We start from the raw sequence: 27692 nt of genomic DNA, 5'->3' as shown, positions 1-27692 counted from the left end.
CCAAAATCTGAATAAAAGTGTAGCCTGCCTTTCCCATTGGCTGAGTTCCTGTGATGTCACAGAATGTTTAAGAATACTTTTATGTTTCGCTTTTGAGGGGCTGGAGTAATGAATGCTAAGTGCAGTTTCAATGAGGAAAGAGTGAGGTTTATTTGGTGGCAGCGGGGGGGGGGGGGGGACCGCACATAGTGTCTAGCTTCTCTGAAGAAGGAAGTGAAATATCATGCAGATAAGAAATGATATTGCATAATGTGGCCCGAGTATTTCAGCAGGTGAGCTAACCGGGAAACAAGAAGGATAGAAAACAGCAAGAGACCAACTTGTAGAATCTCCCCCTAAGATCTTTTTTCCCCCATTGAGTCCGGAGCTGGGCTTAAAGGAATTCTGTCCAGCCCTATGATTTTAATGACTAAGGGAGGCAATGCACATTTATTGCATTTTGTGCATTTCAAAGTGTAATTAAAAGGTGCAGTTGAAAGCATTGTTAACCCGTGCTTAAGTTCCATTGATTTAAAAAAGAATTGCCTTGGCACTGGATTGAACTGAAGCGTTATTATTCCCCTTTAATAATGGTCTCTGACAACAGAACATATGTCGCAGGCAGAAAGATATAGCATATATTCGATCTTTTGGCTGAGGTAGCATTGCTTTGCTGGTATTTACAATATACCTTTAATAAATCCTGACTGCTTTGTTCAGGCCCAGATTTTAAGAAACACATTATTTCAGCTATAAAAGGCAACAAATAGCCTTTTAAAAGTTTATAGCCTCGCTAATATTTAAACATTAAAAGGTTGTATTCTTGTTCCTGGCCTTCTAGGTGGACCTGTGGTAGGGAAGGGAAGGGGATAACTTTGTTTTCCAAACAATGGTGTTATTTTGCCACATAGCCAGACCCCTTCAGAAATGGATAAGTTGTATAATAGGGATAACACCACCTAGCAATTAGGATTTCTATACAAGGTCCAGAGAGAGGGGGCAGAGCTGACTCCACCACTGAGTAGAGAGAGGCTACCACCTCAGGCAGATGCTGGGAGCAGTGGTGACCACCCCCTGGTTGTTCCTCCTAACCCCCTGTCAGCTATTCCTGCCCCCTTACTGGAGAACGGAGCTATGTATGCTACATGATCTGTCCTGCCCCTCCTGTGCAAGCTAGTCCTCTGCCTCAAGATGCTATTTCGTAACAACATCTTTAGGCCTCAGGCAGCAATACAGCTTGAGCCATTAGAGAGAATGTTGAAACAGGGATTGTCTCTGAAAACAAAACACTTTTCCCACCTTGAAACTGTGGGCAAATCTTTTTTCATGTTCCAAGTAAAATGTAGTAAGGTAGCCTAGGATAAAATTGTTTTGTGGGCCAAATCCAGCACCTGGGACCACCAGTGGTCAAAATATCCCTAGTGCAGTTGACACACCCCAGCTGTGCTTCAGCCATAGTTGAGATTAGGCAGGTTTGAACATGAGAATTGCAGTATTGAGTCAGAGAAAGCCCCTCTTCAGGTTTGACAGCGGCCAGCCAGATGGGAAAGGAAAATTCATAGAAGAGAATGGTGCATGATGGTAATATCTGTTCTCTGTTGTTATCTGCCAGCACCTGCTGGGGCAAAAATCTGCGGAAATAGAGATGATGCTTTTAGGCGCTATCAAGGCTTGTAGCTTTCTAGTAGACCCGCATTCCATGTATCTATTACTCCTTTAAAAAGCCACTTCTTCTAGGACCTGTAATGACATCCTGTGGGTGATGAGTTCCATGAGTTTCATATGCGCTGCAGAATCTTTAAGCATGCTGCTTCTCAGTTGTTTTTTTCACTCCAGTGAATGGTTATCAGTTTTTCTAATCTGAAGGAGAAAGAACAATTCCTAACCTGCCTATTTTGCTACCTGGACTAGTTTTCTTGTAAGGAACCAGAAACAGACTAAAAGTTTTTAGTCTAGTTTATCAATGATGATTTTACTTCTGGCATCCTAGGCTGCTGCCTGCTGGACATAGCTTAGTGCATGGGTAGGCAAACTAAGGCCCGGGTGCCAGATCTGGCCTAATCGCCTTCTAAATCCAGCACACGGATGGTCCTGGAATCGGCGTGTTTTAACATGAGTAGAATGTGTCCTTTTATTTAAAATGCATCACTGGGTTATTTGTGGGGCATTGGAATTCGTTCATTTCCCCCCCCCCCAAAAAAAAATACAGTCCGGCCCTCCACAAGGTCTGAGGGACAGTACACCGGCCCCCTGTTGAAAAAGTTTGCTGACCCCTGTCTTGGTGAATGCAGAAGGTCCCAGGTTTCATTCTTGGCATTTCCAATTAAAAATGATCTCAAGTAGCTTGGCTGGGAAGGGCTTCTGTGTGGGAACTTGGGAGAGCCACTGTCAGGCAGAGTAGATGATCATGCTGGGCTGGATGGGCCACATGGTATGACAGGCGGCTTTCATAGAATCATAGAATCATAGAGTTGGAAGAGACCACAAAGGCCATCGAGTCCAACCCCCTGCCAAGCAGGAAACACCATCAGAGCACTCCTGACATATGGTTGTCAAGCCTCTGTTTAAAGACCTCCAAAGAAGGTGACTCCACCACACTCCTTGGCAGCAAATTCCACTATCGAACAGCTCTTACTGTCAGGAAGTTCTTCCTAATGTTTAGGTGGAATCTTCTTTCTTGTAGTTTGGAACCATTGCTCCGTGTCCGCTTCTCTGGAGCAGCAGAAAACAACCTTTCTCCCTCCTCTATGTGACATCCTTTTATATATTTGAACATGGCTATCATATCACCCCTTAACCTCCTCTTCTCCAGGCTAAACATGCCCAGCTCCCTTAGCCGTTCCTCATAAGGCATCGTTTCCAGGCCTTTGACCATTTTGGTTGCCCTCCTCTGGACATGTTCCAGTTTGTCAGTGTCCTTCTTGAACTGTGGTGCCCAGAACTGGACACAGTACTCCAGGTGAGGTCTGACCAGAGCAGAATACAGTGGCACTATTACTTCCCTTGATCTAGATGCTATACTCCTATTGATGCAGCTCAGAATTGTATTGGCTTTTTTAGCTGCCGCGTCACACTGTTGGCTCATGTCAAGTTTGTGGCCAACCAAGACTCCTAGATCCTTTTCACATGTACTGCTCTCAAGCCAGGTGTCCCCCATCTTGTATTTGTTCCTCTCATTTTTTTTGCCCAAGTGCAATACTTTACATTTCTCCCTGTTAAAATTCATCTTGTTTGTTTTGGCCCAGTTGTCTAATCTGTCAAGGTCGTTTTGAAGTGTGATCCTGTCCTCTGGGGTGTTAGCCGCCCCTCCCAGTTTGGTGTCATCTGCAAATTTGATCAGGATGCCCTTGAGTCCATCATCCAAGTCGTTGATAAAGATGTTGAATAAGACCGGGCCCAAGACAGAACCCTGTGGCACCCCACTAGTCACTCCAGGATGAAGAGGAACCATTGATGAGCACCCTTTGGGTTCGGTCAGTCAGCCAGTTACAAATCCACTGAGTGGTAGCATAGTCAAGACCACATTTTACCAGCTTTACAAGAATATCATGGGGCACCTTGTCACCTTCTCCCTTCCCTGTCCATCAAAACCCGAACAGTATTTTTCATAGCAGCATTACAATGCAAGATTCTCACACTGAACTTGTGAGTAATCCTAAGCCTTTGAATCCTTCTCACTTATTCTGGAGCCTAGCCAGTTCCTTGCTGTCCTACCTGTCCTATCCCCCAGTTTCCTATTTATATATTTGGTCTGCTTTTTCCAGCATGTAATACTTTACATTTGTCTTTGCTGAATTTCATTTTCCTGCTTGCAGCCTAGAGTGCCAATTTATCAAGGTGCGCTTTATCAAGGCAGTCATACAAACTCTTTAACCGAAACCTCTTCCCCTCTGCTGGGAGAGTGGGAGGGAATAGGTTATAGGAGATACAAAAGGCTTGAGCTGTGGCAGTAGGGAGAGAGTTTGACCTAACTGGTGCTATTTTTGTAGAAAAAAAGGTGATGGAACTCACCATGCATGTCTCCCTCGTTCTCTTAGAATGGTAATGGCGCCCACCAGAGAGGTGCCGGACCTGAGTTTCGGTGATTTCTGGCTGAGAAAAAGCCCTGGGCCTAACACAGAAAGGCCAGAGTGACATTCTCATGCAGCTCACAGGGACTTTGGGCAAGTTACCACCTGCCAGCCTCGACTACCTCACAGGGTTGCTGTGAGGATAAAGGCAGAATGATACATACCTGGGTGTGTGAATTTGGGGCTGGGCTATTAGGCAGGGTGAGGCTACAGAAACTCCCATGCTTCAGTCCTGCAGGCACCCCCCCCCCATCTGCCAGCAGCAGCACCGATTTAGGGAAATATTGCATCCATTTTCAGGAAGATTTCACCTGAGCGCAGAAGATCTCACAATTTTGCTGTAGTTTTTAGCACCTCTGTGGGCGGTGAATTCGGCTGTTGTCAAACTGGCATCTGTTCAGGGCTGCCCCAAGTCACCCTGCAACTTACTGTAACAACTTCATGGTGAGTTCCGGCACCTATTTTTCCTGGGGGGGGGGGGAAGCACTGTGCGGGAAGAATCCAGCAGAAACTCCTTTTTGTCTCTCCCATCAAAGCTTACTGTGGGCTTGTCTTACTCTTACCCTTTTGCCCTTACCTGCCAACACTTTCCATGACCACCACCACCCCGCCCGCCCGCCCGCCCTCTTTCTTTTAAAGCCTCTCCTCTAAACTCCTCTCTTCTTTGGTGCCTTTGACTAAACCCCTTAGGTTTTATTTTGTTGGGGATGAAAGCAAAGTATATAAAAGTCAGTGTCCTTGTTGCTGTTCATACAGTTGCCCTTGTCTCTTTCTTTCCTCCCATCCCTCCCATCCCTCCCATTTGCCTATTGTCTCCCTCACTGTGGAAATGTGGATTGTAAGCTCCTCAGGTCAAGGACTGCACAGCGCTGCCAACTTGAAGCCCTTGAGCTCCAGCATGTCTGCCAGTCCCCCCTCTACAATCCACAATGCACAAGAGACTGTTTGCTCTTTCTGCTTGGTTCCTGTTTGCAATGACTTGGCTTCTTCTACATTAAAGAAGTCCCCACCCCAGACATGCCCACATTTCATTGAATGCCAGAATTAGGCACGCATACTTTCTTCTGTTCTGAACAGAGTAGAGGTACAAATACTTTCTCTGTGTGAAGTGAGCAGCACAGTGATGACTTATGTCTGTGTCTTTTTTCTCATTCATGGGGAGGGGTGGGAATTTCCACCCCTTTTCATGATCTTGCCCTTTTTCCTGCTCTTTTTTTGATAGGGCAGCCATTTTGTGTTATGCCACACCTGGATGGCAGCCATTTTGAATCTTGCTATGCCCACATGGCAGCCATTTTGTCACCGACTCCCATGGTATTTTGTACAGCAGTTCCTGGCACCTGGCACTGTTTTTGTATAGTGATAAAGAAATAAGAGTCTTGGTAGGCCAGTGTCAAAGATATATTTTTTTTCTATAGGTAAAGGGTGTCCTGCTCCAGACTTTTGACAGGGCTCACAGAATCATACTTGCAAACTAAGCAGCTATCTAGGGCAGCAACATTCAATCTGGTTTCTGGTTAAAAGAAGCATGCAAGTTCATGGTGACCCTTTGCTTTTGCCCTCACCAAGCATCCTGCGCATGCTGAGAGTGTCCCAGAATCCTTTGCTGTATTGCCTGGGTTTCTGGAATTCACTTTTGGTTTGTGTGAGACTGACCTTTCCCCACTGGTCCTTCGTTCTGTCCAGGTTAGGAGACCCCAAGCCAGCCACAGGACTGAGCTGCTTATCTCTTGGAGGACCAATTTTAGTTATAATTTTTAAGAAAGAGATGGTTGCATGGTCAGTCCTTTTATCTGGTCAGCTAGGGTCATACACAGGGGGAGGAAGCTCCAGAGCAGGTAGGACAGGAAGTCGTCCCTGTTTGGAGCCACATTCCCCTGTGTGTCCATTCTAGGCAACAGGAAAATGTTGTACTTGACTGCTCTAGTAATAATTCATCCCACATTTTTCACTTCCAAATCTGTACGGGAGACAGGCAGCAGTGATGGGCAGGCTTCAACGTCCCTTCACCAAATGTGAAATGAACACCTGTTAAAGGCTTTCTTTTTTAATTAACTTGACACTAATTACAGAACAAGCTCAGGATCCTTGGAACTTCATTTGCATAGAAAATAGCTCACTGAAAAAAGAGAATGGACTTGATCTCCATTTTAAAGGATTAATCTCATGGTGTTTGCTATTCAGGGCAGTGTTCTCAGCTCTCAACACCCATCACATTCAGGGGGTTAGCAGAAGAAAGTTTGTTGCTGAGCGCCTATCCTGATAAAATGATTGGTTGCCAAAGAAGCTGATTAGAATCAAAAGATAATCGGAGGTCATGTGCCAACTACAGATTTTGAAACATTTGAGGGAAATTGATGTAAACTTAGGCCAAAGGTTTTCAACCTTTTTGAGTCCACAGCTCCCTTGACCAACTACATTTTTTTCTGCGGCACGCTTGTGGGGCTCAGGAGCCTAGATACATCACCCCTTGCCCGCAGAGCTGGCAGCCTTTCACCCTTTCTCAAACGATGTCCCATGTGGAGGGTTCATTCAGCCTCCTCTCCTCTCCTCTCCCCTCTCCTTCGGAGCAGCTGCTGTTGCCACCGCTGGTCTCTAAGCTGCTTTCCCCCAAAGAGAGGTGCCTCCTCACACTGCCCCACATTGGCCTGGGACTTGTCTATCCATTTCCAACAGCAAGAGGAAATCAGAGGAAGGATGGGAGGAAAGAGCAACATAGGCCAGTGCTGCCCGCGGCACCCCTGATAATTTTTCAAGGCACCCCAGGGTGCCACAGCACACTGGTTGAAAACCCCTGACTTAGGCCATGAAAATCTACATTTTGGATTTGGGCAATTTACCATTTTGCAATGCCTTGGCTGTAGAAAGCACTTCTCGGTGTTCAGATCTGGGCCCCCAAATGTTAAATTCTAACCAAGTCCAAGCTCCAAGGATGACAGTCTGGTATCGTCATCACCTTTGGTGTGACAGTCGTCTGTGTGGCAGCTTGCAGAACTCTGGCAGCTGGGCTTTGGAAGGTGCCAATTGAGAATGCTGAACTTCAAGCATGGGGCTAATAGCTTGGCACATTGCAGGAGCACGCGAGCTGGTCACTGGCAGCTTGAGGTTATGAAATAGAACACTCCAAGCAGTTGCCTCCTGTGACTTTTGGAAGCTGTGTCAAGTCATTCTTCTTTCATTTTGACTTTTAACTGACTGAATAAAGCAGGTTGGGTGTAATTTTCCCCACCTTAATCTACTCTCAAGAGTACTTCCCTTTTTTTGGCTCTGATAGAAATAATAACTTAGAAATTGGATTTATTTACCATAAATAGTACCATTTCAAATTATTGCTTTTTGGCCTCATAATCTGGGATGATGTGAACTACATGTAAATGAGAAAACCCTTTCTTAGTGGACTTTTCAAATCGAGCAGAGTTCGTCTGAGTTATGATTGGTTATATCTTGGGATGGGGGAGGAATTTCATTCAGTTCACATTTATAGGCGACCCTACCTAATTTGCACTTTCGATAAAAAATATGTAATTCAGTTCTCCTGTCAAGGAACTTGTACAAAAGTGCATATACTTGGGTAAAGTGTGGATAAAAAATGGATATATTACTGAAAATAGCATACAAAAATGCATTAAAAACAGGGAAACTGCTTTGCAAAAATGTGTATATTTTGCAGAAATACATACAAGTGTGTAAAAATTAACACTGAAATGCTGCTGAATCTTCAAGAGGACTTGCTTTTTAAAATAATTCACAAACTGACGTGGAAATGTGGAGAAATGGAAAGCATGGAAAATTGAGAAACCCAAATTGGGAGAGTTGCTGATACCTATTGATATCCCAAACTTTGGTTTGAATCTCATCAAGGTAGCTGCTAGAATTCTATAGATAGTTAGGTAAGAAAATGGCTTCCCAATTAGATTCTTTAAGCATCATGACAGAGCTGAATTTTTACCCTACGTACCTCACTAGGTGTTTTCTGTGACTTCCCAGTTGCTTCTGTTGTTGGCTAAAGCTCCTTAAAAGCAAGATTGTGTTGTTCCTGACAATCCTTAACCCACCTCCCTTCGGTTTCCTTTAGAACTGAAATTACTTTCTCAGAAAAAAAATAAAAAATCCTGCTTTCATATTTCCTTGCAAAATGCACATTTGTCCTCATTTGACTATAATATCTCAAATCTTCCCAGTTATTGGTGCTGATAACTACATTTTCTGGCAGTTTAACATACACAGGTTATAGGAAATTCAGCATTTCTTGGGGCAAGCTTGAAATGCCTTAATGTTGAACCTTGATTATTTTACTTTGTAGTGCACGGTATGCTGCCATGGTCCTAACACGAGTGTTGGAAGAGCCTAGCAAAGCAACTGTGCCAAATAGAGAGTAGAAGAAACAGGCTTACAAAGTCCTGTCTTGGGGCTGTTTCACACATGAACATATATCAACTAGATGGAAACGATATAACCGGCTAACTTTTATGTATGTGTAAATACAGTATTGCAGTAATAATGACACAGATAACTTTTCACATCAGTGTTTTTTTCAAATGGGATCAGTTCACCCATTCAGCTGCCAGTCGTCATATGAACAGTACTCATTTGATGTATATATGTGTGTGTGTGTGTGTTGTGTATGAGCCAGCCCTTAGAAATCCACTTGATTTTAAATCTTGCTGACCGTCAGTGGTGGCTGTGGGTTGGATGATATCTCAATAGCCCATCTCTGGTTCTTGGATAGCTTCCATGTTTTCATCAAAACCAAGACATCTTTGAATTTATGAAAAGCAGGGTGAACCCTCCTCATCTCACATTTCTGGATTAAAACTGTGACCTGCGTGGTGGGCATGCTTTGCTTTCATCCACATGCTGGGCCATGTATAATTGAATCCGTTTATAAAACTGCTCTTTAAAATGTTAAACCTCTTTCCCTTGAAGGTCTTTGCCATCAATCAGGTTTGCAAAGAGCCTCAAAGCAGAGGATCAGCAGAGGCTGCTGTAAGAAACCCTTAAGCAAATGTCCGTCACTCTGACCTCTGACATTTTGTGAAGGCAGGAAACGATAGTCCCATAGAAGGTTGCCTTGTTAGATTAAGTGTAGCTTGCTCAGAATGGCACCATGACCCAGGCCTGGGTTCCCCAATTAGCAAATAGGTTACAGGCTCTGCCTCCTGCTCAGGTCTTCTCTCAGGAGGGATCCAATTCCCTTCTCTGCTGTGAGGAAGAGCCTGCAAAAATGTCAAGCCAGAGGCCTAACACAGCATCACTCATGCCTGGAAATACGTAATAGATTGGTGGCATAGACTTCTGAGCATCCTCCTATTCCTCAGATGTGAGGTAGTCCAGGTCTCTGTCTAAAGATCTGAGCAGCTATTAAACATCTCCTTGTATATTTATTATACTTGCAGCCTACCTTCTTCTCTAGTTCATGGCAGGATGCTATAATGTCATCAAGGACTTGTCCTTACTATCCCCAAAGGACTCATAATCTAATTTCCCAAAGATCATAAATCCTTTTAGGAAACAAAGGAGGGCACGCATGCAAGCAAGCAAGCAACAAAACAAAACCACTTAATTAAACATGCCTTTCATGACTCTTCTTCCAAAGTGCACCTATGTTCCCAATATACTTGTAAGTTTTATTATTCTGCCCCAGAATGGGCATATATAGAAATCTCCCACTTTGTATACTGTATAGTCTGTCCTTAAATCCTTCTGATGTGAGAAGGAGGGACACTGTGCAAATCAGCATTAGCAGCAGAAGCTGGAGATGGTGGTGCTGTCAGTTCACCCTGCGTTTTCTGCTGATACCATAACGCCATTATACAAATCTATTGTGCAACTGCATTTGGAAAACAGTCACACATGCCAGCTTCCAAATAAGAAGGGGGGGGGGGCTGGTGGCACGCGGCACATGATATCACATGTGTGATGTCACAACGTGGTACATGTGACATCAGGATGTCAGAGGCAGAGCTGAGCTCAGCAGAAGCGCAGCAGCAGCAGCACAGCTTCAATGGTTGCATGTTTTCCTGCTGCTTCTGCAACCATCAGCCTGGAGCTGCTTCCAGCCTCCTCCATGGCAGGAGGAGGAGACTGAAGCCATGCCACACTCGGCTCCATGCTTGGCCGCTTCAGGAAGGCTTTGGACTTTTTTGGTTTTTTTTTTATAAATATTTATTAAAGTTTTTAAATATCAATGCACAAATAATAAACAGTCTTACTTCTGTCACAAACATAATTTCATCACTTCTTTGGACTCCCTCACGTCTCCCGCTCCCATTTACATCGTTAAAAGTTTTTTCCAAACAAATTATCAACTTGTTTACAATCTCATGTCCACTCATTCAAATATAATCTAGCACTTCTTCCAAAAAATTTTATATTTTCTTTAGTCTCACTTATCATCAAATTTAAATCTAATTTAGTGGTGGCCAATTTTTTATAATCTAGCATCCTTCTTAACATTCAACCAAATTACAATGTTTTTGTAGATACATCTTGAATTTCTTCCAATCTTCCTCCATCTTCTCTTCTCCCAGATCACGGATTCTGCCAGTCTTCTCGGCCAGTTGCATATAGTCCATCAGCTGCATCTGCCACTCTTCCAGTGTGGGTAGATCTTGAGTTTTCCAGTTTTTTGCGATGAGTATCCTTGCTGCCGTTGTTGCATACATAAAGAATGTTCGGTCCTTCTTTAACACCTTCTGGCCGACAATACCCAGAAGGAAGGCCTCTGGTTTCTTAGTGAAGGTATATTTAAATACCTTTTTCAGCTCATTATATATCATTTCCCAAAAGACCTTCAGCCTAGGGCATATCCACCAGAGGTGAAAGAATGTTCCTTCATTTTCTTTACATTTCCAACATTTATTATCAGATGAATGGTATATTTTGGCGAGTTTAACTGGGGTCATGTACCATCTATATATCATTTTCATTACATTTTCGTTCAGAGCATTACATGCGGTGAAGTTCAGCCCAGTGGTCCACAACCTTTCCCAGTCCTCAAACATAATGTTATGCCCAATGTCCTGTGCCCACTTTATCATAGCTGATTTAACCATTTCGTCTTGTGTATTCCATTCTAACAGCAAGTTATACATTCTAGATAGTACCTTAGTCTTTGGTTCTAACAATTCTGTTTCTAACTTCGATTTCTCCACCTGGAACCCTAACTTTTTGTCATTTTTAAAAACTTCTTTAATCTGAGCATAATGTAACCAGTCTCGCACCTTATCCTTCATTTTCTCCAAACTCTGCAATTTCCAATTGTCTCCATCTTTTTCTAATATTTCCCAATATTTTGGCCATTTGGCCTCCATATTGGGTCTTTTTCGGGCCTTAGCTTCCAGAGGTGAAAGCCACCTTGGAGTTTTATTTTCCAATAAGTCTTTATATTTTGTCCAGACGTTAAACACTGCTTTCCTGACAATATGGTTCTTAAAGGCCTTATTGATCTTAACTTTGTCATACCATAAGTATGCATGCCAACCAAAAGCATTGTTAAAACCTTCCAGGTCCAGTACGTCAGTGTCTTCGAGAAGTAGCCAGTCTTTTAGCCAGCAGAAAGCTGCGGCTTCATAGTACAACTTTAAGTCTGGCAGGGCAAAGCCCCCTCTTTCTTTCGCGTCTGTTAATATCTTAAACTTAATTCTGGGCTTTTTGCCCTGCCAGACAAATTTAGATATATCTTTCTGCCACTTCCGGCTTTGGACTTTTTTGGGGGAGGAGTGGCACCCTCCTCGAAAGTATGGGGGGACGAAAGGGCTCAGCCCCTAGCAGATGGCGCCCTTGAATACTGTGTACCATTCTAGTTGCCTCACCTCAGAAAGGATATTGTAGAGTTGGGAAAAGGTTCAAAAAATGGCAACCAAAATGATGAAGGGAGTGAATAAATTCCCCTGTGAAGAAAGGTTGCAGTATTTGGGGCTTTTAGTTTAGAGAAAAGGTGAGTGAGAGGTACATGATAGAAGTGTTATGAAACTGTGCATGGCATGGAGAAAGTGGATAGAGAATAGTTGTTTTCCCTCTCTCATAGCTCTGGAACTTGTGGGCATTCAATGAGGTTGGGTGGTGGAAGATTGAGGACAGACAGAAGAAAGTACTTCTTTACATAGTGCTTGGTTAAACTGTGGAATTGACAGTGATGGCCACAAACTTTGATAGCTTTAAAAGAGGATTAGACAAACTTAATGGAGGATAAGGCTATCAATTTGTTGTTGCTTAATCGTTTAGTTGTGTCCGACTCTTCGTAACCCCATGGACCAGAGCACGCCAGGCACTCCTGTCTTCCACTGCCTCCCGCAGTTTGGTCAAACTCATGCTGGTAACTTCGAGAACACTGCCCTCAATCTTTTCCAACATCAGGGTCTTTTCCAGGGAGTCTTCTCTTCTCATGAGGTGGCCAAAGTATTTGAGTCTCAGCTTCAGGATCTGTCCTTCCAGTGAACACTCAGGGTTGATTTCCTTAAGAAGGGATAGGTTTGATCTTTTTGCAGTCCATGGGACTCTCAAGAGTCTCCTCCAGCACCAGAATTCAAAAGCATCAATTCTTCGGCAATCAGCCTTCTTTATGGTCTGATCGCCAAAGAATTCATGCTTTTGAATTATGGTGCTGGAGGAGACTCTTGAGATACTAGCAATGAATGCTATACTCTGCCTCCACAGTTGGAGGCAGTATGCTTCTGAATAACAGCTGCTGGAAACCACAGGAGGGGATAAGGCTGGAGTCCTACTTGTGGGCTTTCCATACGCAGAACTGTTCTTACGTTCTTAGGTGGAATAAATATAGTAGTCACCAGCCACCAGAAGTCATTGAAGAAACATCTCTGGCTCTTAGTTCTGTATAAACCTGCAAACGGTTATCACTTCGCTCGACAGCATCATGCAGTAGCATTCTAGCTGCAGTATAGTGTTCAGGTTTCTTCCAGCAAACCTCGGTTAGGGTAATCTTTGTGTCCCCAATGTGTTTTAGCTCTTACTTTGTGTCATAAAAGTTATGGCTTTGCGGATTAAAAGTAGCACCTTGAATAGTGGCCAATGCACTGTACTAGCACTGGGCTTGTGAAAGAGAACTTTTATGAGAACAAAGCTAACATGGTCTTCTGGGTACAAGTGGTTTAGGACATGTGACCAACCTGTTTTGCCACAGTTCAATATATCCAGTTTAATTTCCTAGAAGAGAGTTGTTTAGGGGTTTTATGCAGCCCTATTCCTTGTTCAGTGCCCTTGTATGCTGGCTGGCTTTGACAGTCATAAAAGCTAGAAAGTGCTGATGTGGAGTAATAAAGTCTTTTCCCCCACCCCACAAAATGGACTTTTCTAGGAAGCGCAGTTGTCAATTTCCCCACAGTGCGGTGCTTGGGTTTGTATTTATCTTTGACCTAGCTGGGTGGGATGTCTGCCAAGCCCAATATTATCAAGGATTCAAAATGGCAGGTTTAATCTCCAGAACATGACAGGCATGATGAGGTCAGAGATGTGGAGAGCAGCAGAGCCCATAAAGTTGTGAAAGGGGGTGTGTTTACAGGGTGTGTGTGTGTGTGTGTGTGTGTGTGTGTATGACTGAACCGTCCCTTGGGGCGACTTGTCAAGGAACTATGGGATGTTGCATCTGAATCAATTATAGATCCTTTTGGGGTTTTGTCGGGAAGGATGTTGTTGCCTACGAAGCGAGCTTTGTTTAAGTAAGAGCTCATCAAGACCTCAGACAGTGCCTGAGGCAAAGAGAGGCGTGGGCTGCCATTAAGATTGTTTTGCCTGAAACCTAGTCCAGCACTCCAGACAAGTGGCTGTAAAATACAGACTCTTTCATGAGGGATAACAGAGCCTGTTCCACTGCCAGAAGGGCCATTTTCTGCCAGCTCTCCAGTGGTTTTCTGGAGCAGAAGGAAACAGCCCCCCCCCCCGACTGCTTCTTGAATGGGGCCACCAGTCTGTTGCCATGTTCCACCTTCTGCCTAGCCATTTGTGGTGAAGAGAGAAAGGGGGCTTTTTTACCCAAAAGACAAGAGTCATATAAATTTTAATAAATAAAAAATTAGGCAGAGTGCATTTTCTTCCTCTCTGAGTAATCATAATCACCAGCCAAACATCTGGAATTGAAAGGGGGGGGGAGTCTTGTCTTGTCTTATCTTATCTTATCTTATCTTATCTTATCTTATCTTATCTTATCTTATCTTATCTTATCTTATCTTATCTTATCTTATCATCTTATCCTATCTTATCATCTTATATCTTATCTTATCATCTAGTAAGTAAGTAAGTATACTGGCCTTCATTTGAAGATCCCAGGGCAGTTCACAACATCAAAATACAAAACGAGACAACAGAATACATAGAAAACAAGAGCAAACCAATCACCTGTCTCCCACAAATACAGTTAAAATGCCATACAATGCCAAAGCTCTGGTTATAGAGAAACTTTTTCGCCTGGTACCTAAAGATATATAATAAAGGAGCCAGGTGAGCCTTCTTGGGGAGAGCATTCAACAAACAGGAAGCCACCACAGAAAAGGCCCATTCTTGTATTGCCGTCCTCTGGACATCTTGTGGAGGAGGCACACAAAGAAAGGCCTAAGATGATAATTGCAGGATCTGGGTCAGTTCATATGGGGAGAGGTGGTTCTTGAGGTACTGTAGTCCCGAGCCATTTAAGGCTTTATAAGTCAAAACCAATTCTTTGAATTAGGCCTGGAAACTAATCCGCAGCCAGTGCAGTCAAGCCAGGATTGGTGCAACATGCTCAAACCATCGTGCCCTCCAAATTCTGCACCAGCTGCAGTTTCTGAACCGTCCTCGGAGGCAACCCTACATATAATGCATTGCAGTAATCTAACCTAGAGGCTACCAGAGCACAGATGACAGAAGTTAGGCTATCCCTGTCCAGATAGGGGCGCAGCTGGGACACCAGCCAAAGTTGATGGAAGGCATTCTGTGTCGCTGAGGCCACCAGAGCCTCAAGTGACAGCAAAGGATCCAGAAGTGCCCTCAAACTACATACCCACTCCTTCAGAGGGAGTTTTTGGTCTGGATGTGTACTTTCAGGGCATGTTTGCACTTCCTCTTCCCTGAATGGATAGGGAATAGAAAAGAAAGAATGAGTGAGGTTGTCCCTGAACAGAAGTGGTTGAGCCTCCATCCCCCACCCTATCCAGTCTGTAGGGATGTCTGGAAAACAAGGAGCCTTGCATTCACCTACTTGGGATGTCTGGGAAAACAAGGGTCCGCTTTCCACAACAGCAAATCAGCAGAAGGCTTTGTTTGACTGCTGATTGCTATAGAGGGCCCTTTAGAGGTGTGCTAAATCACCTCTCCTACCATCAGCACAATTTAGCATTGCTTGAGTGGGTATTTAAAAAGAAATATGGAGCTAATATTCAGGCAGCAGTTGAAGAAATTCTAGCGGTCAGGCTCTGAACAGCTAAGACATGCATGGGGTTGTAAATTAAACAAATCACTGTAGTCGTGGATGTTTCCCCAAAGTGCTAATTGCCTAGAATGAAGACTAAACCTATGTTAGGAAAACCAGGGGTGGGCTTTTTTCTCAAGATCTCAGCCTGGAGTTGTGGTAACACTTTCACTTCAGAGAGGGAAGCATCCTCAGTGCCACCACAGCATCCATTGCTGATGCTCGTAATTGCCATCTTCAATCCCCTTATTGTCTTTGAGCAAAGACCGTGACAAAATATGTCCTTAAGTCCATATCCCCCTCACAGAGCTTCACTTCTCAGAGTTCCCTGGGAAGAGGGATGGATAATTAAGCCACTCAAGTAACTGTAGCTCTATGAGGGGAATAGGAGACAAATGTGGATTGGGCAAATGTCGACAAGTGGTCTCATAATACAAAAACAGGCTCCACCTCCACCAAGCTTGTAAAGTGCTATTATACCACTTTAAACAGTAATGGCTTCCCCTCAAAGAATCCTGGGAAATATCATTTGTTAAGGGTGCTGAGAGTTGTTTAAAGACCCCTATTCCCCTCATAGGGGGACAAATTTCACATTTGTCCATCCACGGGGTGGGAGGGACAGGGGTGCTGGGCATGTTATGGCTTGTTGTCTGTTTGTGGAATGCAGCATTTAGGTTCAACAGGCCTGGCCCGTAGGGACCCACATTGAGACTGAGACCCAGTATGTGACCTCAGAATCTTCTGCAATATATAGAAAAACATTGTGACTGATTTATAAGAGCTGTAGGACAAGTCAATTTGGAAAGGGTTCTCTAGGAATCTATGGGGTTTGCTGGATCAAGAATACATCAGAATATAATAAGTACAACTCTCTTGTTATGTATTTTTTTTGCTAAAGCAGCAGCTTTTTGGATGAGAGGCAGGGAACCATAAAATGTGACTTCTTGAGAATCTCAGCTTTTCTCTGTCTGCCATTATTTATTTAAGCAGCTTTCAAGCACGTGTGTGTGTGTGTGTGTGTGTGTGTGTGTGCTTGAAGGTATGTGTGCAATTCCAAACCCATACTCTCATTAAAGCTGAACAAGATTTCAGTGGCCAAGGGATAAAGTTTCAGTGCCTACCCCCCACAACTCCTTGTCTATGTTAGGATTGTCCTACTCAAGTGTAGGACCCTGGTAGAGACACATGCCCTACAGGCATGTTCTCTCCCTCCTGGTCGGTAGTTCGGGAGCTTCAAAAGCTTTCTTCAGCCCAAACATCACAGCGACTGATACCAAGTGGCATTAGCATGCTTAGGATCCTGCAGAGTGTTAGCAGTTTCGTAACAGAACTCAGTAGCACAGCATTTTGGCTAAACTACCTTTATTTACATATAATACACTCGGAGCATTCTGACTTAGCTCCTTCCTCTTTCTTATCAGACAGCAAAGAGAAAGAACAAAGGACAATAGTCCTACATCATAGAAACACAGTAATACCAAACACCCTGTCTCTGTCACTTCCCACTATGTGGAATGAAAACATACACTGTCATGTGATAGACAACAATCCCATGACTGCAAGCACAGAGCAAGAATCCTAACAGTCCCACCCAGTCACTAGGTGAAGCAGAATAAATTATGTTTACTGTGAAGGACTGTAGAATCATGTTTTCAAACCAAGAAAGAAAAATATGCCAATGTCCCTGATTTGCATACTAAGTGCAGGCTGGCAAAATCCAACATATTTGGTGTGGGATTTTGGTCTTTGAAGGTGTTCCTTTTTAATCTCACAGAACACACATGGCCCTGACAGACAAGAAACAGATTGAGAGAAAAATCTGCAAGGGAAACTTGTGCAACTTGTGCGTGAAGGGCAGGCATGCGTTGCTAAACACATAGTGGACACGCGCTGAAGAGCCATGGCCAATTGGGGCTCTGTAGCGCATCTCTCTCCCCCCCTCCCCAAGTGTTCAGGCACAAGTCTACCCTTCACGCTTTATGCATTTACTGCAGGAAACAACGCTTCAGCTGCAGCAGGGCTCAATTGCTACATAAAGTGTGCAAAGAGGATCTTTCTGGCTTGGCTTGGTTGGGGTGTGGATCCAGAGAAGCCAAGAGACTTGATAAACAGCCTTTTTTGTCTCAGTGGCTGAGGGAAATCGCAAACAGCCTCCTTAAGGAGGACCCAACCCTTTGTGCTGTGAAATCTTTCCCTTCTTCCCCAGACTCTCTTCTCCACAGCGTGGTGAGGCAGCAATTGAAAAGGATATTAAGAGTTACGTATGTGTTGATATGGAGAATGCTTCTGGAGTCCAGGAGCATAAGCCGCTGTTTTGTTTGTTGGGAGGTAAACAATAGCCTGGTGGAAATGTGACGTCCAGGCTTGAGACGCTTCCCACGTTTCTGGTGTGTCCTTTTTGAGATGGAAGCAGGGTCAGGGTCAAAGACCTGAGAGTATCTACAGCAGCTCAGCCCCCCCCCCCCCCGCCTTGCAGCAGCTGCCACATCATCTCTCTCCTTCTTTGATGGATTTCTCTGCTTCCAGAGGTCTTTTAGGGTGCTATGTGACAGACTCCCTTTTACTCAAGTATGAGTGGCACCTCCATGTAGAGAGATCTGGTTGCTGCTGCTGCTGCTGCTTTTTGTCTCTCCTTTAGAAACCCTAACCCCAGGGCTTTTTTTCACCCGGAACTCAATTCTGGAACCTCTTAGGTAGGCACCATTTATGGTGAATTCCGGCACCTCTTTTTCTAGGAAAATAGCATTGCCTAACCCCCCAAACTTTGCAAGATGTTTCTCATGAAATAACCGAGGTGTTCACAGATTCACCAGAAACACAAGGGATCTGTCAAATCAATGGTGCTGAGGAAACACATGAGTAATTAGTTTACCTCAGTCAAGTGCCTTCCACAAAAGAAAATAACATGTGGAAGCCCCAGCGGAAGGTGTGGATTTTAGAAATGCTTAAAAGGTGGTACATTTGGGAGAAGGTAGAAATAAGCAGTGGTGAAAAATACAGAGCTATGCCTGTACTGTGTAGCAAAACTGTCTTGAATGTAAAAACTCCACAAAAGGGACTTGCGATAAAATGTTGTTGTGTGTAACACACCCACACCCACAGAGTGCTCCTGTTCAAGGCTAAAGCCAGTTTTCATATACAGTGGTACCTTGGTTGTCGAACTAAATCCGTTCCAGGAGTCCATTCAACTCCCACAACCGTTCGAAAACTAAGGCGTGGCTTCCGATTGGCTGCAGGAGCTTTCTGCATTCAGTTGGAAACCGCGGAAGCCACGTTGGACATTCGGCTTCCAAAAAACATTTGCAAACTGGAACACCCACTTCCGGGTTTGTGGCGCTCAGGAGCCGATTTGTTCGGAAGCCAAGCCGTTCAACAGTGAAGTCACCACTGTAATTGTAGAGCTGGAAGGGTACCTCCCCTGCAAACCAGTTGCTGAGGCAGTTCTTTGTAGAATCAGGTTTTTTGGGACCTATAGGCCAGCAACAGTGTCACTGAATATCTTTCTTCCTCTCTGTGTTTTCTTAGGTGTTTACGAAATATGGGAAGTGCTACATGTTTAACTCAGGAGAAGATGGGCATCCTCTGTTGACCACATTCAAGGGTGGGACAGGCAATGGCCTGGAGATAATGCTGGACATTCAGCAGGATGAGTACTTGCCAATATGGGGAGAAACAGGTAAGGAGAAGACTCATTGTGTTTGCCTGTCTGATTGCCAGGTTCTTCATCTACCCATTTATTCATTTATAGCATGTTAACACACTCTTCAGTTGCGGAAAGTCTCCACGTGTGGCTCACCAAGATCGGAAATAGGATTTTATCTACATACTGGTCTGAGTCCCCATCTTCATCAATTAGGCATGTCAATTTTGTGCCCTTTCGGCCCTAAAGAACTGCCCCTAGCCATGACAGGTTCCTTGGCCTTGTCTGACAGCTCCAGAACATCATCTTCTTTATCAGTACGAAGATCAAATTTTGTGGATTTATTATTGGGCCTCTGCATACCCTGCTGTATTAACTTCCTGCCGGTAGCCTTTTTATCAGATCCAAAGAACATTCAGCAGACTTTCATTGCCAAATTCATCCCAAGGCTGTCAGACACTTATTTCTAAGCCGCTGTTCAACTCCTTGGGTAGCCCCCTCCCATGTCCTTTGTTGCTTTAGAGCAGGCTTTGCTGCTCAAACCAAGATTTGGCAAGATTTCCTCCACTGTGCAGCTCACGCACCAATCCCCTATTCCTTACACCGAGAAAAGCCATTTTGCTGCTCTCCAGGTGCTGTCGGACTCCATTTCCCATCAGCCTCAGCCAGCATGGCCAGTGGTCAATGGTGATGAGAGTTGTAGTCTAGAAACATCTAGAAGGCTCTGTGTTGGTTACCCCTGCCTTGGCACCTGGGTTGGAGGAGAGATCTGCAACTTGGAGGAGACTGATCCTATGGCTCCTGGGAGTCAGGTGTTCGCAGAGGACCAATCCCATGTGAGTGCCTGCTTCTGGCTCTCCAAGATCGGCATCCCTCCCTCAGCCTGAGCAGCTTGCTGTTGAGGAAGGCCCTCCTCGCTTCCCGCGGCTCCAGGCACTTGCTACCTCTTTAAGGTTGAGGCGATGAACTTTTCCCTGCACTCAGTCCCAGCATGCGACTCTCCTGAGAGCATTCTCCGAACACGGCTTAGCAAAAGAATCCTGCCAGGTTAAAGGGCCAGAATTGCCACAACTGAGGCTAATCTATATCTCAGGGCAGCCCGCCCGCCCCACTTCTGAACAGCATATCAAAGCTTTGAAACAGGTCGAGCCTGTTGGGTACTATCCAAACACACACACACACACACACACACACACACACACTAATAATGAGGATCAGCTATATTGGTTGCCATAGCAACACTTAATTTGGCTCTTGGCGCACAAGATAAAAAGGAGTCGAGGATGTCCAAATATTAGCATAAAAATACCGAAGTGGATTTTTGGTATGAAATCCACTCAGGCAGGGGCTGGTATCTAAAAACTAAGGCCTTCCTCACCCCCCACCCCCCCACCCCCCAAAAAACATTTTTATAGTTTACCATAGATAGAAAGCAGGGGTCAAGGATGCAGATTTAAACTCTCCCTGAAGCATAAGTGACAGCAGGCCTCCCCAGCCTCATGCCCTCTGGGTTTGGGCTATAACTCCTGTTATCCCTAAGCATTGGCTATGCTGGCTGGGGCCAATGGGAATTGTAGTTCAGGGGAAGGGAACCTCTGACCTCCATGCCTAATCAGGCATGGCATGGCTCCCAATTTGACCCATGAGGCCATTTTCTCTCAACCACAACCACCTGCCATACACCTGATGTCATATGTGATGTCATTTGTGGAATAGGTAAGGGTGTGGCTCCAGAGAAACAATTGGGAGCTTCAGGTGAGCTCCCAATTCCTGTTTTGCAAGCAGGGCTCACTGACCAGCGCTGACAGTGAGCCCAACTGCAATTGTCAGTACTAAGATGTTCCCTATCAGGACCTCCCTGGTGTAAACTCATTGAAATTAATGGACATATCTACCAACAGTTAGGCATGAGTAGAACCTAGTTAGATACAGCACCCTTTTTTGTTTAAAAAAGAATAAAAGTGAATTTACTGGGGCTTTAGGGTGACAAAAAAAACTCACTGTCTGCTAGCTCCCTGTGGCTTGAACATCCCAGTTGAAATCTTACCTCTGCCATTAACCCACCTTAGGGCTGTTTTCTCAGTCGCAGCCCATATTCCACCTCTGGAATGGAGAGAATAATATTTGTCCGCTTTATGGGTTGTTGATAAAGAATGCTAAGGACTGCTTTAGAAATATGTGCGTTTGTAGAAATCTCTTGACTTTAGCTCATCTGGAATGTAGCCTGCTATGCAAAGGTAAAAGTCCTATCTGTTGCTCCACCTGCTTTGCTTCACCCACCTCTGGAAGGTTGCCTTCAAGGAAATATGACCCTCCTTCTGAAAAGGGTTCCTTGCCTCCCTGACGTAGTGAATCCCCCCCTCAACAAATATATCAAATTGGGCAGAATTATATTTCCCAAGGCTCTCTGCTTCCTTAAAAAGACACATAAGTTTCTAATCCTGTGGTTGCACAGATATGCTAAGAAGTGTGTAAGCAATGCCTGCTGAAATCTCAGAAGGGCAACTGATGCTGTTTCCAGTGTTTGGAGCGTCCCTTCGTTGCCTTATGAGGCCAATACTTCCTCCCATGACAGGCAAAATTAGAAAAAAAAGTAATGCAAAGACTAGTTGATTTGGCTTCAGGTATTGTATTGCAATGTATTTTGCATCTCTCCACCTCCTCTTAAAACCAGACATGGAGAGATCAAGATGATATTCAACCCTCTAATCAAAGAAGTGTATATATAACTGCAGGTATCAAGTATCATTGCAAAAGATCAGTGTTCAAGGGGGACTTTGCTTAACAAGTGTTGTGGCTTTCCAGGCATTCTTCAAAACAGGCATGGATGTGTCTATGTTGTTTGCCTACAGAACTGTGCTCTGAACACATCTCAGGTGTTTAAGGAAGGTAATGTGTAATGAGCAAGGATATAGAGATTGTCAGAAAGGTGAGGAAAGCCAAGGGCTTTAATTTGCTTGACCAAAACTTGCAACGATAAGTGGTTCACAGATGCTAAATTTCCATAATTAATCCGTTACAGAGAATTCCTGTTTTCTTCATGCAGCATTTTTATTGGGATAGTGTGTGTATGTTAGTGTGGATATGAGACACATAGCTTTGCCAGAACCCTTCTCCGCTGCGTAAACTGAGTGGAGTCCTCCACCTCTCCCTGCCAGTAGAAGCTAGCCCTTTAGCTTGTAAATCTCTGTGGCAGCTCCCTCTTTTCTAAGTAGGACTTCATGTTGGGCTCCTCTATTAAACTCCTCCATAAAACAACCTCAGCCAAGGCGCCAACAGCCCTTACAAAAGGAAGGACGTGGCTCTCTTCTAAATGCTGTTAAGAGGCTGCATTACCAGGTAGCAATATTTAGTCGTGGCCGTAAAAAAGTGACAAGGTTCCTGATTTATGTTTCTGGGAACATAAAAAGTCCTACTGGATGAATAACATCCTTAAAAGTGCCAGCAGCCAGAAGGATAAATAAACCCTGGGGGGGGGAGGGGGAGGAATGTGTTAGCTTGAAAGCTTGTCTCCAAGCCAACCCTGGTTGCCCTTGACCTTCACTGAGGACAAGAAGAGATGTCACCCAGAGGAGAGCATGCAAATGTTTTCTCATCTCATTGCGTCTTGGACCTTTTCCTAATGAATGGAGAAACACAGGCAATTAGCTGTGTTTTCCCAAAGAGAAAAGGTCAGGGATGTTCCCGCTCTTCTTTCAATAGCCCAGCAACCACAGAAATGAGTCACTTCAGGCTGGTTCAAGACTTGCCCTGCTGATGGCCCTTCGATGCAGGAGAGGAACAGGTGGGCACACCCCCTCCCACACGAAACTAAAGGCAGGGGTAGTAAGCTGTCCCCCAGATGTTGTTGAACTCTTATCAGACCCAGCTACCATGGGCCAATGGTCAGGCATTATAGGAGCTGGAGTCCAACAACATCTGGAGGGCACCCCATTGGCTGTCCCTCATCATGTGGCCCCCACACGTATCCAACCAGTGATCCTCCAATGCACACTCTACTTCCAGTCTTCTTCAACCTTGGCTGCCCAGATGTTGGATTGCAACTGTGACCATCCTGAGCCAGCATAGCCAATGGTCTCTTGTTGTCTAACAAAGTTTAAGGGCCCAGGGTTGCAGAACACTGAGTTGTGAGGCAAGCATCCCACAGTGGTGGAGACTTAGGGGTGATAGCTGAGAATCAAAATGGTTCCTGAATCTAATTGGCAGCCAGTGCAGTCGGGCCAGGATTGGTGTAATATGCTTAAACCATTTTGCCCTGGTGAGCAACGTGGCTGCTGAATTCTGCACCAGCTGAAGTTTCAGAACTGTCTTCAGATGCAGCCCTACATATAACATGTTGCAGCAATCTAAGATAGAGGTTACTAGAGCATAGGTGATAAAAGTTAGGCTATCCCTGTCCAGATAGGGGTGCAGCTGGGCCACCAGCCAAAGCTGAAGGAAGGCACTCTGTGGCACCAAGGCCAACTGAGCCTCAGTAAAGGAGCCAGAAGTACCCCCAAGCTGTGTACCCACTCATTCATAGAGAGTATAGCCCCATCATCATCATCATTTTTTATTTGCATGCCGCCTTTCCACAGTTAAAAAAACAATGCTCAAGGCGGTTTACAGCATGACAAGATTTACATAATTACAAAAGTCATAAACAATAAATAAACCACATCAAAAAATATACAACCAAATGGGAAACAATTTCCACATAAATCTAAAACTAAGAATACAGCATTAATATCACAGTTTAAAATGACATAGGTAAAAAATAACAGCAATTTAAACAAAAAACTAAAGCTAAACAAAACGGAGCCCTCTCTGCCCAGCAGCAGCAGCGGGGGCAGCAGTCCTTTATAGAGCCCATCAGTCCCCGCCCTGGGCCAGGTGATGAGTGGCAGGACTGGGGCCCTCAGGCACTGAGCAGAGGAGTCCCCATCAAGAGCAGGCAACCTCCCATAGGGAACCACCCACTAAGCAACCCTGAGCAAAGGGTTTATCCAAGGCTCCCCGCAAACTGAAGACCTTTCAGAGACTTGCTTTTAAATCTGTCAAGTCCAGTGTTAGCCAGTTGCATGCCTCTCGTTGCTCACAAGCACAGCATAAGGAAAACTCAAGTGGCAGCAGGGTTTTATGAAAGTGTGTGCAGTTTGGAGAAAGTGGACAGAGGGGATTGTTTCTTCCCACTTTCATAAGAGCTGGGGTCAGTCACCCAATGAAATTGATCATCGGTAGGTTCAAGACAGACCCAGTTTATAATTGACTTAAAGAATTCCCTGCTGGTTCTGGATGATGTGGTAATGGTACCTGGCTTAGATAGCTTTTAAAAGGGGATTACAAATCACAGAGGAGACGGTGATCAGCAGGGAAAGAACCATAAGTCAGCGTTAGAGCACATGTTTTGTGTGCAAAACATCCCATGTTCTGTCAGGTATCTCCAGAGACAGGTGGATGCCAAAAAGTTATTAGTGTAGACAAGGATCCACAGAACTCCAATGGATTTCAGTCTTCTCCTTGTTCATTGCCTTCTTTCTTTCCTTCTATTGCATGGTGCTGATAATGCCAAGGTTGCAAGTTTGAATCCCTTATGGGACAGCTGCATATTCCTTCATTGCAGGGAGTTGGACTAGATGATCCTCAGGGTCCCTTCTAACTCTATGATTCTATTCTAAAGGAAGTTTTTTCAAAAAATCTTGGCCATTGGGGTCTGGCGTGTGTATGTTTGCCAACCTCAGGGTTCTTGCAATCCCCGCTTGTCTAGATCAATTTGGCTTCATACTGCTGGAGTTTAGGATCAGGGTTGCGAAAGACCAGTGCCTAGTTCTGTTCTACATGAGAGACTGGATAGGTCTGACAGGGAAATGAGGAATCTGTTTTGATCTCCAGGGTAAGACAAACAGCTGGAAGCTAGCCCTACATATCCCAGAAAGGAGAAGTTTGGCCCAAGAAGTGCAGGGTGGACTGACTCAGAGCCCCTTGGAAAGCAACTGCTTTGAGCCTCCTCCAAAATCTTCATGCCTGGAGGGGGTAGGAAGGGCGATAGGAAGTGGTGGCAACTCTACTATATACTTGGGAAGCAAAATTGGCCTACTCTGCAATACAGGTGTGCAAGGAAGGGGCGTAAGTAGGCTCTCCTGAGTCTTTCCCTTTTTGTTACACTTTGCGCCTACAATCTGGTATTCTGAGGTGCCTTCTGCTAAACACAGAAGCCTATTTTAGCTATGACAGGTAGTGGTCACTGATAGACCTCTCTTCTACGAATTTGTCTAATCCTCTTCTGAAAGCCATCTCTCTAGGAACAAAGGGTTCTGCAAAGGTCAGTTGGGTTTCAGCTGTCTTGATTGTATTACGGTGAAAATGATTTGTTCCAGCTTCAAGGGGCAGCCTCTCCTGTGTACTTGAACAAATGCAGCCATTACCAAAGCTGTTTTGCCCTTTAGTCGATCCCTCTTTCCACTGAGTCATACTTTGGCTTGGCACTCCTTCGCCCACCAATCTTCTCTTATGGCCTCAGGATCCCTCCACTTCCCTTGGGAGCAGTAGGGATCCTTCCTTATTCCAGGGCAGGAAAAGGTTATCTAAATAAAGATTTTTTTAAAAAAAAATGCAGCTCTGTATCACTCTCATGGGTCCTAGGAAGAAGCAGTGGAACTCAAATGGAGTGAAGAATTTATTTCATTCTGGTGATGGGAATATTTTGCATCTGACTGGACTCTTACCAGATTAGATAGCAGCTCTCTCCTACATCATCACTATGCACAGGTTATGAGTTGCGGTGTTCACTTAAGAGTACAACCTTAATATTTTAAAAGAAGGCTTCCAGAACTCCCGTCTGCATTTGGAATGTTTGAAAACATTCTGTGACATCGCAGCTGCTTAGCTAATGGCTGCCAAGCAGCCATGATTTCCCTACCTTTCTGGGTACATTATAGCTGCACTGTGTTAACGGGATGAGGTAAGTTTTGGAGAAATCATGCTGGAATAGGATTTGCTGGATGGTAGCCAGAGCACTTACTTAGCACCATCAGCATACATAGGGCAGATCGGGGGCTGGCAAAAGAGTAGCTGGGGTGGGGTCAGGGCAGAGTCAGGCAACAAAGTGGTTCGGAAATGCCTTTGCTGAGAACTCAAGCCTAGAGAGAAGGACTTGTAGTAAAAAAAGTGGCTTCATAGATAGAGGAAAGGTATGGCCAGGTGATATCAGTGCTAAACGGAGAGGCTCATTTACCTCCTGCGGCTCACATTTCTGTGCTCCTATTATTAAGTGGAATTTGCAGCATCACGATGCCAGACTTGAAAGATTTCTTTCTTCTCTCTCTCTCTCTCTCTCTCTCTCTCTCTCTCTCACTCTCACTTTCCCACTCTTTCCTTTCCCTGCACATCCCTAATTGAAAGGTGCTGCTTGATGTGCCAGCTAGCAATTCATCGGAGGCAGCCAAACCCAGCAGAAAAGGGTTCTGCATGAAAACTCCCCTGGGCTGTTTGATTTTTCAATGTTGTTTTCTTTCCTGCCCGTTGCATTTCCATGCATTGATTCCATTTTGCTGCCTGCTCTGCTCGGCTGAGTGCGAGTGTCAGAAACATTTTGGAGCACTGGATTTCCGGGCCGAATACTCCCACACATACTGCCACACAGGCCACAAGCTGTGGCACTCAGTTTTAATTATGGGTATGTTGTCTTTGGGACACCACAATATTTTCTGGAGAGCAGTGGAACTTCCTTCAGCAGACCTAGCAGAAAGGCAAGCTGTTGGGAATTTCTCCTGTGGTTTCCTAGAGAAGTTTTCTTTTTAAAAAAGAAGGAAGGAAGGAAGGGATGAGTGGCAGCAACCACTTGAATTTGTGGCCTTCCTGGGAAACCCCAGCATGAATGGATAAGCTTAACATGTAAGGTCATGGGCCAAATCCATCATGCTTAGAGACGTTCCCTGACTCTCCTCTACAACATTTCAAACCTAGTGGCAAAAGAGGTGTGAATAAATTGGCATTTGTGGCAACACTTCAGGTTGTGGGTACTGAGGCACTGGTTCAAAATTGCCATACTAGTTGCTGACCAGGAATGCAAAGTTAAAGCCCACCTGCCACTGCAGTATTGCCTAGATGCCTGCTTACCTGTCTAAGTAGAAAAAACTGTTCAAGGCTTAAGGCAGGTCAACATCTCTGTTGCAACATGCATTTAAAGTGGCAGTATTTCATCCTCAGAGGACTTGAACTCGTGCCCACACTTTCCAGAAAAGGCTTGTCTCTGCCTTGGAATGATGATACAATTTATACCAGTGATCTTCAACCTGAGGGCACCAGATTTCATTGCACTACAACTCCCATCATCCCTGATCATTGATAAAGCTGGCTGGGGAAGATGAGCACTGTAGTCCAACCAACAACATCTGGGGACCCAGGTTCAAAGAACACAGATTTATACTAACGGGTTTTTTGCAACCAAAACTTGATGTTTAATTCTTGCCCAGCCTTAGAAACCTAAATAGTTTTAGTTCATCCTCACCTACCTTCTTAATATCTCTAGAACTAGGGTTCCCAGACTGTTGTCTGCATACCACCTATTGCCCACAAGCTTCATTCATGTGGACTACAGCATGCCTGTGGAGTTGTGCTTGAA

General features: G+C 44.7%; 1 protein-coding gene across 5 annotated transcripts in view; it reads left to right on the top strand.

Annotated features, from left to right (window-relative positions):
* Positions 1–27692, top strand: part of LOC309328060 (acid-sensing ion channel 2) — a 376555-nt gene that overhangs the window by 295477 nt on the left and 53386 nt on the right. For all 5 annotated transcript variants that reach the window (XR_014150696.1, XR_014150697.1, XM_081837936.1 and 2 more), the window contains one exon: positions 18976–19126. Coding sequence is in view for 3 of the 5 variants with exons in the window: in XM_081837936.1 (XP_081694062.1) it covers positions 18976–19126 (151 nt within the window). In the remaining 2 variants the exon portion in view is untranslated. The remainder of the gene's footprint in view (positions 1–18975; positions 19127–27692) is intronic.

Source organism: Podarcis erhardii (assembly GCF_964252035.2).
Source record: "Podarcis erhardii genome assembly, chromosome: 13".
In the NCBI taxonomy this organism is placed as follows: Eukaryota; Metazoa; Chordata; class Lepidosauria; order Squamata; family Lacertidae; genus Podarcis; species Podarcis erhardii.
This window is presented reverse-complemented; position numbering and strand designations above follow the sequence as displayed.